The 18,470-nt window shown below is 40.9% G+C and overlaps 1 protein-coding gene across 1 annotated transcript; it reads left to right on the plus strand.

Annotated features, from left to right (window-relative positions):
- Positions 1–1,944: 1,944 nt before the first annotated feature.
- Positions 1,945–14,177, plus strand: clic5b (chloride intracellular channel 5b). The gene is made up of 6 exons (XM_026319099.2): positions 1,945–2,689; positions 10,241–10,350; positions 10,434–10,559; positions 11,101–11,207; positions 11,425–11,606; positions 12,387–14,177. Exons 1-6 carry the CDS (start codon positions 2,126–2,128, stop codon positions 12,549–12,551), a joined length of 1,254 nt encoding a protein of 417 aa, XP_026174884.1. The 5' UTR covers positions 1,945–2,125; the 3' UTR covers positions 12,552–14,177.
- Positions 14,178–18,470: the final 4,293 nt, after the last annotated feature.

Here is an 18,470-nt window from a genome sequence, read left to right on the forward strand (position 1 = left end):
AAGGTCAGCTAGTTTCAGGAGATTGGGTCAGTGTCATTTTGAATGTTATTGAATCAATGTGCCAGGCTACTGCTCATACGTGTAGGTCATTCCAATGAGCTGACCACATCACAACCTTACTCTTTAATATTCAGTTACCATTTCCCTTTTAACTTAACAGTCAATTTCTCTAAGGTGTGCAATTGTTTGTGTGTAAGTCTATTTTTTTTGTAGAGGTTGTGTTTGTGAGGGCATTTTTCTGTATAGATTGTTGTGTACTGCTCTTCTATTTATATGTTGACTGTCATAAACATAGCCATTTGTGGGTGAAATGTGAAGTGCAATTGCTATTGGTCAGTATTTCATCTTTGAGAGTTTAAGGATTTTGTTGTTGCCTGGTTGAGGTGATTATTTTAGCATGACTTGCAAGAACTGTTCCTCTGATTTGCACTACAGGAGGGAACTGGAGCAGAATGAAGGGTCAGTACTTGGATGTACATGTATAATTTGCACTTCATGTTCGTAGTTGCTATTTGAAATGAGAATAATAAAAAACTTAGGTGCCTCTTGCCAAAAAGCTTTTGAATTAGCAAAACAATGGGAAATGGAGTAAAGTCCAAATCTGCCAGTAAAAGATTCTAATTTTTTTTTTCAACATCTTTTAGGAAAGAATTGGTTGTTTCTTACGCTTGTAGATGCATTGACTAATACCTGTGCCCAAAAAAAAGACAGACACCACTGTGATATATCCTTTTTACAAATTTTAAATTCATAACTTTAAACCATTTATATGGAGATTCTTAATTTTCTGGTCTTATTTTATGAAAAGAAGTGTGTCTGATAAATTTTCCCTGCCTTGTTTACTGAAAATTAAAATCTATCCATACTATATTTAGGTAATTGGTTTGAAATTGTTAAATAGTTAAGAATATATAGTAAGTAATATTAGATCCGGTTTATGTAGTTGATTATTACTTTGGATTTAAAATATGGACAGTCAATATTATTTACAAATGCTAACTATTATAACTGATGCAGTTAAAAGTCTTCTGAAAATAAAGGGACTTACGTGAAACTGAATGCATTTTTAATTTTCTGCATGTGCCTGCACGTGTCTGTGTATGATGGTGAGAGTCTTTAGAGATTTCTGAAAGCCCACACTAACGGCATTTCTGTCTTCAGTTTTCTCAGGGATGCTGACAACCAGTCTAATACTTTAGGCTGACAAATCCCATGTAAGGATGTCAACTTACTTGATATAAACAAGGACTGCAAGTTCTTAGGACTTAGGGACTGTGTGACAAAATATTGTTACGGGCTAAAAGAGCATAAGCAGAAACAAAGCTGCAGCAGAGTTTAGGTGGTACAGGAAGAAACACATTATCAATGACAGAAATGAGCAGTGACCACCTTGAAAAAATGACTCATAATTCATTATTTACACAGCTTTCCATAAAAAAATAGACTGAAAGTTTCTGACTTGACAAAGATTATGAAACAAAAAAACAGCAAGATTCAGAAAAAGGTATATCACAATTTATACCTTTATATGTTCAGCAAAAGTGAGCTAACCTTAACTTAAAAGCATTAGTCATAATAATTACAAAGCAAGAAACTAAAAGTTCAGAAATGTAAATTCAAAGTTGTGACGACAGCGTGAAAGTATGAGTTACTCTAACCTGGAGCAGATAAGGAGGATCGAAAGAATTTGGACAAACTGAAGGCCAAGACTTAATTAAACCATCTAATTTTTGTCTGGTATTTGCAGTTTTGTCAACTTTTTGTTTTTGTAGCTACTTCAAGACTGAGCAGGGCTGGCAACATAAACTGTAGGCCTCCACCTCTAGAAACATAATAAACATTCCTGTGTGTGACTTACTACACTTATAAGATGTCACACTTTAACTAAGGTTCCCTCTCTCTGCCAAATGTCCTTGAAGGCACAGTCCCGAGCTTTCCCATTACTCTCTTGTTAACTTGCAGGATCAAAGGTCTTTCATGAGTTATCGCTAGAATTTGCCCAGGCGCTCAATCAGCCAGAGGCAGGAGGACAGTGTGCCACCACCTTGACCGCTCCAGCTCTTCTCCTCCACCTTAAACATCAGGTCTGCCCACCAAAAACAAAAAAAAACAACAACAAAAAAACATGGACAACATATATGACAAAGTAGATGAGGGAAATGCGCATGAAGACCGCCGTGATGGAGCCGACAGCCCCGACCGAGAGTCCAAATCTGAAAACTTAAGCGAGGCGAGACTGAACAGCGAGGTGCAGGTCCACGCGTGTGCGGACAGAGAGCGCAGCTCGCCGGTCTATATGAACATCACGGACGGGGACAGACACAGCACCTCCAGCCCTTCATCCAGCGATGACGACGAAGTTAAAAAAACCTCGGGGAAGGTGAAGAAAGTCACGGAGCAAAAAGCAGCGGTGGCGGAGGAGTTGAACGGATCAAGGCGCTCATCGGCCTCCTCTGCGTCCTCGGGCAGCCCCGGACCCGCGTCCAACGACCCACTGACACAGCCCAGAATACAGGAAGAGGATAATGCCGAGGACGGGATGCTGATGGCGTACACCCACCCTAACACTGTCGCCAGGCCGGCGGAGCCTGTCGACTACAGCCTGAAAACTCTGGAGAATGTCACCCTGGATGAGAGCAGCGCTGCACCGGCGGACCCCAGCCAGCCCGACATCTCTCTGTTCGTCAAGGTGAGAGTGACCTACGGGTCAGACGACTCGGGAACCTCTGTGCAGGGTTCAGTTCCCAAAACCTCACCCCAAAACTTATTGTTTTTTATGTCGGCTGCTGATGTGTTTCAGTTCACCCCCCTTGACTGAATACACGTTACAACCAATTAGCATATTTTGCATTTGGAGATGGACCAAAAATTGATTTTGATTACAGCCAGTCAGTAATTACTAAACCTGTTTTGCCATTCATATAGTCTTTCAATTCTAGTTATCATATATAAAAAATAAGATATTTTCACCCTGTGCATGAGTGTAACTTTAAAAAGTTTATATAAAGTTTATATAAAATATACTGCATAGCAAAGATTATATGTCCAGAAAACATACGAACGTGCAACATCAGTTTTTTTCTATTGATGCAGGTGTCTTGCCCAGTTGCTAAGTCATATCTGAGGTCATGCTATGACAGTAATTATATAACATCAATGAGGAATTTCACAATCAAAGTTCAGATCTGAACACATCTGATTTGCTATGTAACTTTACACACTGAAGACACTTGACTGTCTGGATTATATGTTGGTTATAAGACCTAAAGCAGACTGTGAAAACACAGAACCACAACACTAAGGTTGTATAAGTAATACTCAAGCACCATGACAGGTATAAATATTATGTGAAGAACTAGAAAACAGAAACTTAGAACCTTTTTTTTAGAGCTAGTGCAAACACTTGATTTTCTAATGAAGTCAGTGACTCAGAGCAAATGTACTGAAATAACTCTATTAAACAGAGGTACATTCAAAAATACCTGTGACAACATATTGATTGCACAAAGAAATGTCATGAAAGCAGTGATTTCAGAGAATTAGCACCGTTGTCAGGGACTTTAATCTGGTGGCGGACTGATGTAATGATTAACCTGTTTACTGTAAGGCCATAGAAACCGCGGGTGAACTGCATGCCGGAGCAAATGTGACTGTGTGTATTGCTGCTTTTATGATAGAGCTGGTCTGGGAGGTGTACTATCAGCAGATGCATGGGTCACTTTGCTGATTGGGCAACAGAGATCGAGAGTGAGTGGGCTGGACTCTAGCGGCTCGGCTCCTATTTCTGAGACAGGGACTATTAGCATTTAGCTTTGCCAAATTCAACACTGTTTTGTTTCCAAAACCAATTTTATGAACACTGCATTATCATAAGAGAAACATATTGGATGTCTAATGTTATAAGTTTTACCAAGGGAAGATTTTCAGTAAAAATAACAAGCATCTTGTGTCTGTTATCAAGCCATCGGCCTAGAGAAGCCTTTTACTTCTCAAGTATTATATATTATTGTTGCAGCTTATTTTCACCTCTTTTTTTTGCTGGTTAATAACAACAGTGGTGGGATATAGGAATTCACTTGAGTAGACACTAGAAACTCAATAACCTTAGCATATAGCACATTTACACTATGTTTGACACATACAACAGTTATGCTATCTTGAAATTGTTATATCACACTTATGATAAACACTGGCCATAGTTCACCAGAGAAGTGACAACATACTTTGCCCCTGCTCTGCATACTGCTCCTCCCCCTCTCCTCTATCTTGTCTTCCTATCTGAGTGAATCCAGCCTCTGGGTGGATTTCCCAATAGTTTACTCTTCAATGACCGCCATAAATATAATGGAGCACTATAAAAGTAGGCAGAAGGGTTTTGCGATCATCTGTCCATGCTGAAAGCTTACAGGACTCCACTACAGAATACGTTATCACTGAGAAGCCTTTAAACCTATATTCATGTTGTCACTCATATGGTTTATCTGCCCATTGCTTGGTTGTCACATTTGGCAAGTGTATGTCGTTACAAGAAGAGAGTTCAACACTGCCCTCTGCTCTTGTAAGATACAAAATGTCTGTTACTGTTTGATGTTCGGGTGAATGATTAGCCCACCCAGTCAGTAGTTTGTGCTTTCTTTTGTCTCAAAGGCAGAAATACTTATTTCTTTGTAATCATTAATGATTTGGAAATACATAAAGGAACATTCATTTCAAATATGTTTATTTGCTGGTTTGCCACAATAGCTTCAGAAAACACACCTCCACTTTGTGCACCACATTTCACTGTGCTGCCATGCTCCTCATCAATCTACACTCAATAACCCATAATTACAAAGCAAAAAAATGTTTTTAGAAAGGTTTGCATATCTATTAAAAATCAAAAACTGAAATCTCACTTACAAAAGTATTTTGAGCCTCTGCTGTGGTCAGGTGTGTCCTCATTTGCTTGAATTATCCTTGAAGATGTGGCCAAAACCTGACTGAACTCCACCTGTGATTGGAGAGTTTAGAAAAACACACACACACATGTATGAAAAAAAAAACTTTAAGTGAAACTCATTATTATATACAGGTCAAACCTAAAATTTCACTTTTAGAAACTACTTGTTTTACCTAACATTGATGATGAAACTTTTTTTCCACATTGATCCAATAATTGGTTTGTGCTGCATGTTGACATGTCAGCCAGGAGAGGGGGCTGCTCTATAAATAGAGACAGCTTTAAAAAAATAGCTCTACCCACTTCATCTTTCTCATTTTCCATTAATTTATCATTCAGAGTTGACAGATTTACACACCATTTTAACAACTGGACCTGCTTACATTTTTGTTCTCCTGCATACACGATTTCTGTAAATAAATGCCAATACCTGCCTTAAAACCAAAAGCATGCATTCCAAATTAATCATTTTAATAATTAATAATAATTGAAATAACTGGTGAGCAAATATAACCTGACTCTTTAAAAATGAATGCAGTTGTTCACATGCTCTTACCCTGATGGACACAAATATAAATCCACATTTGTTAATCATGTTAAGGGACGTGATTGTATTCTTTTTAGTTTGTGGAAATGTTCCTTCACTTAATTTGACAAAAACAAGCTAAAAGACCACTTGTGAATAATAAAATAAAAGTATGAGATGAGCAGTTTGGGAAAGGAGGGAGAGATAAGAGAATAGGTGTGGGATACAAAGGAGTTTGTTTGCAGTGGTGGGAAGAGAGAGATGGGGCTCCACCCCCCGGTGTTGACCGACACCTGTTTTCCACTCTGTCTGTGAGAGCTACTTCAACTCTGCATCTGTGTCTAAATCAGAGCACTGGTCTCTAACTGCGCCCTGAGCCAATGCTCAGCCTCACCTGCAGGACATAACCAAGGGAGAAAACAGCCTTTACAGGATCAAAAGGTGGTGGAAATCTCAAATCAGGAAATAAAAAGCGAAAGGGGAACAGAACCAAGACAAGCTTCGTTAGGTGTGAGAGACAGCTATCAGCAGAGAAAGGATAATCTCAAAGAAGATATCTAGGTGTTTCCATGTTTTTAATGGAAGATGTAAACCTCCAACGATAAGGACTATAGTTTAAAGGACTAACAAAACCAGGCATCATGTCCACTAATGGCCAAGACAGAGACCCTGATATAGAACTTTTTGTCAAGGTAAGACAAAACAATAGTTACAGTATTGTCTGAAGCGACATTTTCATGGAGGATAGTTTTATGTCAGTGGTAGCATTACTGAGTATTCTGGATGCTCATGTAACCCAATAATAGAGGTAGAGTTACAGCAGCACCAGCAGACCATGCTCCATGTTGACCTCAGACTGGTGTGACACTGATACTGAAGCCGCTTGCTGATGACACTGCACTGCCATGTTGCCATTACTTCAAACATCCTAAAGAGAAGGACTGCATTATGTAATTGATTAGGATGCTGTTTTTAGATTTCATTAACTAGAGCATGTTGGGCTAATTCTCAAAGAAACTGACATTTATTTTCCTTCCCCACATCCTTTTAAATCAGTAACTCTCTTCTTACAATTCAAGTATTTGGAAGTGTTACCTTCAGTATTGTAGGTACAACACTGCTGTTTTGCTCACCATAGGCAAATGCATTTAAGGCCCCCAGAGAAATGTTAAGAGGCAGGTGACTTTACCTGAGGCAGATGAAGTGGAAGCAGGTGGAAAAGCTCATGTGCTGCCAATTAGCTGGTGTGAAAGCTGGTTCCAGGCAAAATCCACCTCCTAGGAAACCAGTCAGCTTGGTAACTTAAAGCTCAGAGACAACATGATTAGCCTGTATCATTAAACCGTGCCATTGTGTTCCTCTGCTGATTCAGTAAATGTCAATTCCTAGTACATCATTTGTATTTTTTCATTTAAAGAGTCCAAGCTCTTTTTCAATAAATGCTGTTTTTAATGAAACCAAACAAACTTGTGACTCTGTGATGTGTGTTTATGCAGAGCCAATTTGATGCAGTTCATATATGGGACGGTCTCCACAGCACTGGCAATGCTGAAATAACTTTTTCCACATGCTGCCATCTGAGATGTGACCTAGATGGACAGAGAATCTTGCATGGTCGGAGTCTCCTTAAGGCCCTCAGTTTTTCACTGTGCACTCCATTCAAGATCGCATGACACAGTTTAAATATTTTTGGGTTATTCTGGGGCCTTCTGTGGTCTGCAGAGCTGAATCTTAGCTCTGTTTGTTCCACTTAATGAGGAAAAGGATCTCTGCACTGAAAGAAAACGTAAAAACATGGGCTTTACATTAGTTTACATCAGTACTCTGATTATGTATCCCTGGATTGAGATATAATTCATAGTCATTAAAGGAGTACTCCAACATGTTTCAACTTACTCATCATAATTAACACTATACCGTTTTATTTATGCAGTATATATAGTGTTCTGTGGTGCTCGAGGTCATCAGGATATTCTCAGCTAAGACGGAGACTATGGCTAAAAGAAAGCCGTACAAACATAGATGTGGAATTTGAAACATGGGTCATTATAAAAAAATATGATTGGTTTCAGAATGGTAAATATAGCGTGCACTATTTTGGGAATGTAACCAATTCTTGAGAATAAAAGTCAGCTGCAAAAATTTCACAGACTAATTCTACTGTTTTCAGTCCTCCCCCTTGATGAAAGTATAACACTAAATTACCTTTAAGTGTTACTTCCTTCTGGGCGTCTATACTGAGGCTGCCCAGTAAGACACTTGAAACAGTTGCCTAAACCTTCATCAAGGTTGCTGAAAATCAGAAGGTTATATATTCTAGCACTCTAATTTTCTGTAGTGGCATGCTGTGATAAAATTCAGGCACTTGAGGAACGTGGTACATACTGGACAAATTGTACAGTTGAGGTGATTAAAAAAAAGCATTTGAACAGCTTTTATAAAGTGCTTTAGGAAAGAAAATGCAACATATAATTTACTCTGATTCTCAATATTTGATCTTTCTGTTGGAAGTAAGTATTTGTACACGAGTTCAAAGAGTTAATAGACAAGAACTGCAGTATTATCATCCACTCACGTTCCTCATGCTCACAGGCCCCAGTTGTGTGTGACAGCTTTTGTCCTCTATGTTCTAGATGCTGATTGACAGTTATCAGCTGCTGTGTATTGTGTTACCACAGTGCTGCTGAACCTAGCCATACCAATTCACACACTGAGAGCATCAATGGCTGGCATACATACAGTTGGCTCAGCTACTTTCAGACTGACTGACACCTCAGTTTTCTGGTCTTTACTAGGAGCTGTGTAGAGCTGGACACATGGATTGAATGACAAAATGTTTTCCACTTCATTGTAGTATTATTTCTTGTGAAGTGGCTGCTGGTACTACATCTAAGTAAATCATTGAATTTAATTTGTGACATGTTCTGGGCCACATCAATACATATTACTGGATTATGATTATTATGTACATCACTATAATGCTACATATGGAGCAAATATTAACTATCTTACACACATAAAATTTAAAGTAATTTATATACTGATAGCTTGTGAATTTCCCATTGGGAGTCAATAACGTTTTATGATTGTACTGCATTTTCATTTATTGTGTGTATTTACTAATGTGTAAAAAGTAACTAGAGTTATCAGATATATAGTGCAATAAAAAGTATAATCAAAATTATGAAAGTGGGAATACTCACATTAAGTTCAAATACCTCAAAATTATACCTAACTACATTACTCGAGTAAATATACTTATTTACTTTCCATCACTGGAACCAGGTGATGGAATCGGTATGTATAATTTAGCTGGGCCCGGATCAGGTGTCTCTGCTGGTGCTGTGCTTTGTATCTATACATGCCGACACATGATATCACCGCATGTACACACACAAGTACTGTATACAATGGGAAGTAAGGGATTCTATCAGTAGCATCACTATTGTTTCTGTGTCCCATACTCAGCTGTGAGGCAAACAACATAAACATTGGGGAAACGTAATAAGTGCATCTTCACAAAAAACACCTAATTACAATTTTTAGGTACTTTTTCAAGCAAGAGTTTTCACCTTAACATTTATTTGATACTGATACTATTAATATAAAAAACAGTTCACCTCCAACTTCACCAGCAACATACAAAACACCTTTAACACATTAATGTATCAGTAATCCAACAATATAATACACTTTTTAAAACAATAAAATTCGGGGGGGGGGGGGCATTTTTCTATATAGCAAGTTAGGTATTGTTGTTTAAATGACATTGAATACCTGAATACTTAATTGTTTCTGCATAAGAACATGGGAGCAGATTCCTGGAATGTGTGCGGCACGGTGAAACGGTGCTTGGCACTGTCACCCACAGAAAGAAGGGTAAAGCCCAGGGCCTCTTGGTGCATGTTCTACCCTTGGTCTGTGTGCGTACTCTGGCTTCCTCCCATAGTTCAGAGGCATGGAGTTTAGGTTATTTGGTGACTCTAAAATGGCTGTAGGTGTGAATTGAGCATGAGCGGTTGTCTGCCACCCCCTCCCCAAACCCGCGATAGGATAGGCTGCAGGATAAAATGGAGGCTTCCCAGAGAGTAGCTTTAGTATGACTCTGTCCTTATCACAAAGCTGTAACAGGGATTTAAGGCTGACGCATTTATACTTCTTTGTGCAGTATTTACAGTTATACAACCCATGGCACTTCTGTTAAGAACCTTAACAGTCACACAGCAAGATAACAGTTAACATTCAAGATAACAGTCACCAAATCCAAATATGTACTGCATTTAACCATGAGTAGGCAACCTTATGACCAAGCATCACAGATCTTATTTCTCTATTGGCCGGCTCTGTGAACAAGATGTTGTTCCACAACATGCAGGGGCACAGCCCCAGTCCATCCACATATGTGACCTAAAACAAAACACTTATCTCCTTCCCTTCAGATATCAGCCTGCTCAGCTCTTGCACCTCTGAGGGCAATAATCTGAGAAATGTGTTCTGCAGAGATGAACAGAGCTCAGTTCAGAAAGAACAATAACAGAAAAGTTAATCCACTGTAAACATGACTGAAATATGTGTATGTGTGTATGTTTGTAAGATATTTCATGTTCAGTTTTGTTGAGAATATGTCAGAGCTGATTAAAATCTATGGCCATTTACACTAACACTGCTTGTTTCTGTTGTCATACTGGATTACAGTACACTATGAGCAGTCCACCCACTGTATGCACTATTTCACCAGACTGCCTTGTTTGCTGTCATCTTGTGTTTGTGTGCAGGCAGGCAGTGATGGAGAAAGCATTGGAAACTGTCCGTTCTCTCAGCGTCTCTTCATGATCCTCTGGCTCAAAGGAGTCGTGTTCAACGTCACCACCGTCGACCTCAAGAGGTTAGCTTACCCAAATGAAAGATCCTAACATGAAACCGCACTTCATCCCTATGACAAACTGCTTTCTTTTTTGTGCTCGCTAGAAAGCCAGCAGATCTGCAAAACCTAGCCCCGGGAACACACCCTCCTTTCCTGACCTTCAATGGAGAGGTCAAGACTGATATCAACAAGATTGAGGAGTTTCTTGAGGAAGTGCTCTGTCCTCCAAAGTAATTCAACTGGAAGGTTTTACAACATGTAGTTTACAATATCAGATTATCACTGAGTATACACACATTGTAGTACTTTTGGCTAGGAGCGCTGGATATGATGAGGACTGATGTTAACTGATGCAACAGTCTGTAAATCTTTGCTTGGTGGCTGTTTATCTCGGATACTTTTGCATATTTAATTCTCGGAAACAAAACCAAGACTTTAGTGTCATTTTAGAAAAAGCAAGACAGGTTTAGTATTTGTTATTGCCGTTTCAAAAAAAAAAAAAAAAGCAGTCAGAGTCACTGTGAGCAGCTGTAGAGAAAACTGTCAGTTTAACTAAATCTTTCTTTTATTGCCTGTAAAGTTTTTTACATTATAAATGGACCTTAGTGTGAGGGAGCCTAAGGGGCAGGCGGCCAACTCTGTGTGAGTGTGTTACATGTTTTCAGTCTGAGTTGAGCTCCAGCCCAGGTGTTAATGCTATCCAGATGGTTTAGTCTGACTGTGTCTCTGACTGTCTCCTGCCTCTGTGCCCCCCCCCCCCCGTCTGTTCAGGTATCCCAAACTGTCCGCCAAGCAAAGACAGTCCAACACAGCTGGAAATGACATCTTCGCCAAGTTCTCAGCCTACATCAAGAACACCAAATCCGAGGCCAACGCTGGTGGGCTGCTCATTTTGTGCCATTTACACTCACAGACAGAGAGAACACAAAAGTCAGACACTATCATATTCCTCCACTAGGTAGTAGCAGAGTCCAATATATGAGGCTTACTCTGACTCACATATTTTGCTGTGCTGCCACCTAGTGAGGCTATCACTGCAGAGGTCAGGTCAGTTTCAGCTTAAATGCATTGTTTTGTGTGTGTGTATGTGTTTAGTTCTAGAGAAAGGTTTAACCAAAGCCCTGAAGAAGCTGGATGACTACCTGAACAGCCCTTTGCCAGATGAGATCGATGCAGACTGCATGGAGGAGGAGAAAGGCTCCAATCGATGCTTCCTGGACGGGAATGAGCTCACTCTTGCAGATTGCAACCTGCTGCCTAAACTGCACATAGTCAAGGTGAAGAAGAGGAAAATACTGTACACATTATTAGATTATTTCAATCAACTGTTTAAAACTCTTCAGTGACTTTCCAAAGGGTATAAAATGTTAATAGTTCAGGTTATTCATAAAAAGATGGAAATTACTGTGCTGCCATCCTAGTCAACCAAAGCAGATTATCTGAACACGGGCCATAAATATTCAAAATAAAATCACTGATAGAAACAACATAAAACTGTAGGCTAGACTAACATCCTGCAACAACAACAACAACAACAACAACAACAACAACAACAACATAAAGGTGCACCAATACAAATCTAACTAGTTTACATCCTTTAAAGCTATGGCTGGGATTATAATTTTCTTATTTATCTTTATGGATGGCAAAATAAGGGTAAACAACATGGTGACACTTTAAGATGACTTGTGGCTGTAACAGCAGCTGTGCACATGCCTATGTAAGATGGCTGATGCTAACTTAGCTGCTATACTCCAGCATGTTAGCAATGGGTTAGCTTAGCAGTGCGGCTAACAGTAGCTAGCTGTTGTCCTTTCAAGGCTAATTTCAAACATTTCACTCCTCCTTCTCTCACTTTTCCAGTCGATTCTTCTAGAAAAAAGTCCCAAATGCATCTTGGTCATATTTATTCAATTAGCTGACAAGCACTAAATGACAACAACACTGAAATGCCTTTTGAAATGCACTGAACATACCACATCAATGCTGAGGTGTGACTGTGGACTTTAAATGACTGAGTGTGACATTATGAAGCAGGTTTGCCGCCTCTCCCGCAGGTTGTTGCGAAGAAATATCGCAACTACGACATCCCGCCCGACATGACGGGCGTGTGGCGGTACCTGAACAACGCCTACAGCCGGGACGAGTTCACCAACACCTGCGCTGCCGACGCAGAGATTGAAAACGCCTACAAGGATGTGGCAGGGAGACTGGCCAAGTAACTCGTGAACGGAGCCGAGCTGACACGACACACACACACACACACACACACACACACACACACACACACACACTCATGTCTCATGTCTCATGTCTCATGTCTCATGTCCTAACCCTGAACCTAACTCTAACCCTAAAACCAAGTCTTAACCCTCAAAAAACCATTTGAAGTTGTGAGGACTGGCCAACATGTCCTCACTAGACTGGTATGAGTAAAACTTGTCCAGCAACCATAGAAGAACCTGTACACACACACACACACACACACATACACGCACGCACGCACGCACACACACCACTGTCCTTTTGAGGCTTCTTCAGTGAGATTTTCATATTATTTGTCACAGTGAACGGATCAGATGTTGCAGATGTGCTGTAGGGGAGGTCATACTGGTTTACAGCTCCACATGATGGATTTCAGAGGTTCAGTACGGAGTGTATAGTATATGGGGTTGTAATCACAGAAACAGACACTGCAGAATAGAAGAGGAGCAAGGTATAAATCAAGCTGAATTAACTTAATTCACAAACCAGATTTAAACATTGCTGTTGTCGGATTTCGGACATAACGCATTTGTCACGTGATTGTATTTATTTCTCATAACACAGAGCTCTCCTTCATGCATACTCCTCTGGCCCATGAGGCCAAACATTTTACTAGCTGCTGATGTTGGGGTCTTTCCCTCTATTTATACCTAAGCCCACAGACGTCTGGTCTGAATCCAGTGTTTATTATCAAGTTCTGGCTCCTGGGGAGACACCTTGATTCATCTGTGATTGATGCTCTAAATTGTTTGCTGAACATGACTGTTGCAATATGCGGATCCATTTTGATTGTCGTTTATGACTGTAGGTGTTGCGGCTCTAGATTATACTTACTTTAAAAATCCACGCCTGCTTCTGATGACCTGATTTTAAAAATAAGTCACTATGCTGAGTTCGAAAGAACAAAAATTAGTTGATGAAAACATCTATAGCTTGTCTCTGAATTGTGTGTATGCATGAGTCTGTTTTAAATTTGAATATTTGAACGTAATCTAAAAACTAGGATTTTAAGATATGAAAAATCCTGAACTATGTGCCTTTATTTGAAAGTATCAGAGTCCATGCCAATGTCATTTATGGACTCATTCTGAAAAATGTATAGCAGCCCGAGCTTGAGACATTTGTTTTGCCTGTAGCTATTAGTGTTCAGTCTAGGTATTGATTTTGTCTTCAGTTACATGACATTATGAATGGAGAGAATATTTACTTAGCAGCCCCAATCAGGCCTGATTAGGTAGAGCCATTAGTGCCGCGATGAAAAGCGTCTTCCAGGCCAGGTCCACAATGGTCAGGAGCCCTGCCCTCCAGCCCTTCATCAAAGACACATTTCCTCCACACTGAGGAGTCTGTCAACTTCCACAACCTCTAAAAGTTTAAGTTCAAAAGTTTCATTGTCCACGCAGAGGAGGATGGAAATTTATCTTGGGGCTTATCGTCTTTGGCTTGGTGTCAGGCTGCAACTATTGCAAGACTTCCATGAAGAACCTTAAGGCTCTTGTGTGGTTTGGACAAAATATATGATATGAAACTGGAGCATGATGACTTGGCTTGCTCTTTGCAAAGCTCTACAAATAAAATAATATTTTCACAGATCTGCTTCTGCCTTTTGTTTTATTTTTCAGCTAGGTGATCAATCAGCACTGATCGCTATAGGTTGTCATGAAGTGAGGGGTGAGCGGTCTGTCAGAGTGATAGCGAAGGTGCTGGTGGAGCCTGGATCCTTTCCCCTAAAAGGGTTAAGTGTGCCTGACTGAGTTGATCAAATCCAGTGGTGCAGGTCTGTTTCTCCATCCATAACAGAGTGGGAGAGAAGGGGAGAGAGAGAGAGAGAGAGTGATGACCGTTGACAGGCTTAAATAGAGGCTTCCATGCCAGGGATCAAACGCCATCCCTCTTCTCCACTCTCTCATTAAGACGGAAAACCCGAGCGCCGCCATCCGATCTGTCTCCATTTTTCCTCAAAGGAGTCTAACTTGAAAGATCTGCGCCTGTCGGATTTACAATGGTGGGCAAGTGGTGTTTACTGAGACGCAGTCTTGCCAGAAACAACAGTCAAAGAAAATAAATGGAGCCTGCCTAGTGTTTCCACAGGAGTAAGGAAATATGGAGGGAGACTTGTGCCTTGCTGTTTGGTAATTAGTACCTAAACATCCCTGTCCTTGGATCCCATTGCTCACATCCAACATTTCTGCAAGCTGGATAATATACAGTGGAGCATTAACGTCAAGCATGTCTGGTCATGGGGCCTGGCACGCCACATTAATCTGTTATTACACTCCCAGTGGATCTACCAGTCACTGGCCTTGGCTCGGTCACCATAGCACAGTGAGTCTGTATAGGCAGACAGGGACTCACACACAGCACACATTTATAGCCAGGTTTAGTAAACCTTTTGAGCTCAGGCATAAATTGTGTAAACTGAGTCTTGCTTTGAGATCTGAGCTGATTAAAACAAACTGGCGGGTTTGACGTGTGAGGACCTACCAGAAACAGACCTGTGATCCAATTAAGGGCCAGACCCATAGTTTAAGAAATACTGCCATATAGACCCCGATGCCCCTCGTAAGAACAAGTCAAATTTAGCTGCTGTTTACCAAAGATATTGTACCCAGGAGACTGACACGTGTGTTTCAGCCAGACGTGAAGTTGGCTTTACCCTCCTCTCGCCCTGCTCTGTATTATCCACTGTTACAAACCGCAGAGGAAAGGGCTGTATTTGTTGGGTTATCTCATACACTTTCTCCTTCTTCACTTCAGGTTTTTCAGTATGATCATACATACAGCAGAAAGATAACCTCAGCCACCCATGTGTCATTATCACAGACCTGAGTTGTGTTTTTTTCTCAAAAATAAATATCCAAATTTTTAAATTAACCCAGAAGGATGTGTAACAGGATGGCTATTTTTCATATATGGTAGCTGGATGAGATGTGTCCTTGTACATCTTGAACCAAAATGAAAATTACTGTAAATTATACTCTTTGACATTGTTTTATGCTACATTTTTACAGAAGAATAACACATTATATAGTACAAACTACATTCTGAGCATGAAGTTTGAGTACAAAGATTACCTGGTATTTCTTCTTCAGATAAACACTGCTTATCTCTGTGACGTAGATGTAATGCCCATCCCCGTGTGGTGCAAATAATTATTGCTTCAACTCTGTCTTTGGTACTGACATACCACTCCTTCGATCACGTCACTCACCACAGTGATTTTCTCATGCTGAATAATGACTGGCACGTGACATCGACATCAACCCATCCAGAAGGTGAGAGCTGAGGTTCAGGCCTGGGAAGGAAGTATCTAACCAGACCATGTGATTCATGTCATAACAGGAGGTCATGTTTTAAAAAGCGAGACGGGGCCATGGAAGATGAGTCCTCATCTCTTCCACAGACAACATTTTAAAGAGTATCAGATTCTCAGTAGGTCTCCTCCACTTGCCTGCCCTTGGAGGTTTGAGTGACTTGTGGTGGAGCCTGATGGGGATTATTGATCTGCCTGGCGCACGCCTGCGGTTTCAGCATAAGACTGACGACCTCACCAGAGAGAGTTTCTGGCACACGCTGGCCCCTGCCTTAGATCAGTGGAAGAGCCATGTGGAGACTGGGATAGGCCTGTCCTGTGGGCTGTTTGAGCTTGGAGCCAGGTGATCAAGACATTTTTCTGTGTATTTAAATAATCAGGTCCAAATTTAAGCAGAAGATAACAATAAACACATCTGATTGGCTTTTTGCAGAGGAGTCGTTGAAATGAGTAAGCATGTCTGCAGACAGTACAGCCTGGGGGATTTGTGCTCTTGGTAAGATTTACTGGTAAAGTTTTCAGTTCCAGTTGTGAACCACATGAAATAATCCATGGTCACTGGAGAAGGATGTGGACACTGTGCTAATTACGTGAGATGATGATGTCAGGTATTAATACCTACTAGTGAGCCAGAGCCTTTCCCTCAGTGCTGTGTTCCAATGTATATAACCACACTGTGGTGACCACACTCGCTATATGACCACACTCACATCCACATGTCGGACGTGTCTGGATCTTCAGCGGCCCTCACACATCCGCACTGTCAGGCGGGTGCACACTTTATCATTCATAGTTGTAAATCATCGCTTCGCCTGCAGGAAACATGCAGCATTTTATTTTCCAGTCATAAACCATGAAACCTGCCTCTAACACAAGTTATGATCCTTGGAGACAGAGAGGATGAATGTCTAAAGCAGAACCAGACACGATGGCGGGCATCCTTCATCCCCCTTTTCGCCTGGCATCCCTCATACGGCTATGGCCATGTGGTGGATTTTCCAAAAAGCCCCAACATGGTCTAAATGTCACCATGGTTGTATCTCATTCAGCAGTGAACTGACTCTGTGTGACTGCTCTGAATTACCAGTGCATTAGTTCTCAATTAACGCTCGCCTGATAAAGTTTTAACAGCCCTTCATCTGACACAGAGAACACATAGAGCTCCTTCATGCTTGGTTTCAGGCAAAGATGGGGCCCATGCCCAAATTTTTGAAATTTTATTGCCTGGCTGAAACTTATGGAAAAAGCCTGTTTTGCATGAATATTTGGCACCGAGCTGGGGTTTATCCTGTCTTATGCTCTGTACACTCAGTTGTGCTGCAACAGTTTGCCATTTTTTGACAGTTGAGATGGTGTATAATTTGAAACATTGACATGAAGCGAAGGCCTTGGACAAAGGGGCCTTTTGTTTGTGTGTTTGGTCGCTGTCCATGGTCCTGACACTCACATTTTCACAGTAATTCGTTTTTTCTTTCTTCAGGCTGTGTGGCCAGTATCAGATTGCATAATCTGAACGGGCAGAACTCATTAAATGTAGGCATTTTGAGTTTCATAAGTGCACTTTTCTCTGAGTTGCGTTTCACTTAGCAGCAAATGGTTTCATGGAATCAAATGTTTCCAAAGCAGGGTAAAGACACAGCCACGCTTTAATCTAGTGATGAATGGATTCTGGTGCAGTATGTCAGGCTGCCATACAACCTAGCATGTCTCTGAGGTTCTGGGCTGCTGCCTGGATGCAGTTCATCTGCCAGTTGATCATTTCTTTTATTACAGGGCAAAAGAGAAGTCGTCGTTTACAACTGCCTCACTGTGAGGGTGAGGAACTTTCATATCTGGCATTCATTTACAGGCTGTGGACTTGTGCAGGCTTATGTCCACAGAGGCAAAATGTGGAGTTTTGGAAATTCAGCAGAAGAAACAGTAACATAATAAGTGCAAGTTTGACTGCATACAGCCAAAGGCAGACTGGATGGGTGGGCCCCTCACCATGGTCCCTAAGGTTAAATAAAAAAGCCACTAGAGTGCGCCAAAGTACACAGGTCTCGAAATTCTTCTGGACCTGGAGAGAGTTGCTCAATTACAATCCGATTAAATTATGATCTGTGTTGTGTAGTTTATGATAGGCACGAGCTGATCTCAGTACAGTAATGTCACCCTGTTGGCATTTGTTAAACTCAGCTGACAACAGATGAAAGAGGCTCAGGGAGGTCAGGACTTCATGCTGATTCAACAGTGCAGGAACACAATGCAGAGCACTGGCCCCAAGTTGATCTTGACCTAAATGAGAAATCAAGATACATAGATTCCTGTTTAAGGGCAGACAACACACACATACACACAAACACACACACGCACAGCCCCCAGATCTGTTAGTGGAGATGGAAACAAGCAGAGATATAGAGCACTGTGAGTGGTATGGGACCCTTGAGCATCACTTCCCGCCTGAGCTGCTCCTTTGAAACATTTGGATATGTCAAGTAAACAGTTTGTATTAGGCTGTGTGTATGTATGTGTATGTGTATGTGTATGTGTATGTGTATGCGTATGTGTGTGTATGTGTGTG

Source organism: Mastacembelus armatus, chromosome 24 (assembly GCF_900324485.2).
Source record: "Mastacembelus armatus chromosome 24, fMasArm1.2, whole genome shotgun sequence".
Taxonomy (NCBI): Eukaryota; Metazoa; Chordata; class Actinopteri; order Synbranchiformes; family Mastacembelidae; genus Mastacembelus; species Mastacembelus armatus.

Bases quoted from the DNA above. Each gene is read 5' to 3' on its own strand.
- clic5b (XM_026319099.2), top strand. From the start codon at position 2,126: ATGGACAACATATATGACAAAGTAGATGAGGGAAATGCGCATGAAGAC. The intron at 10,351-10,433 runs GTTAGCTTACCC...TGTGCTCGCTAG, and splicing joins ACCACCGTCGACCTCAAGAG to AAAGCCAGCAGATCTGCAAA. The intron at 10,560-11,100 runs GTAATTCAACTG...CCGTCTGTTCAG, and splicing joins GAAGTGCTCTGTCCTCCAAA to GTATCCCAAACTGTCCGCCA.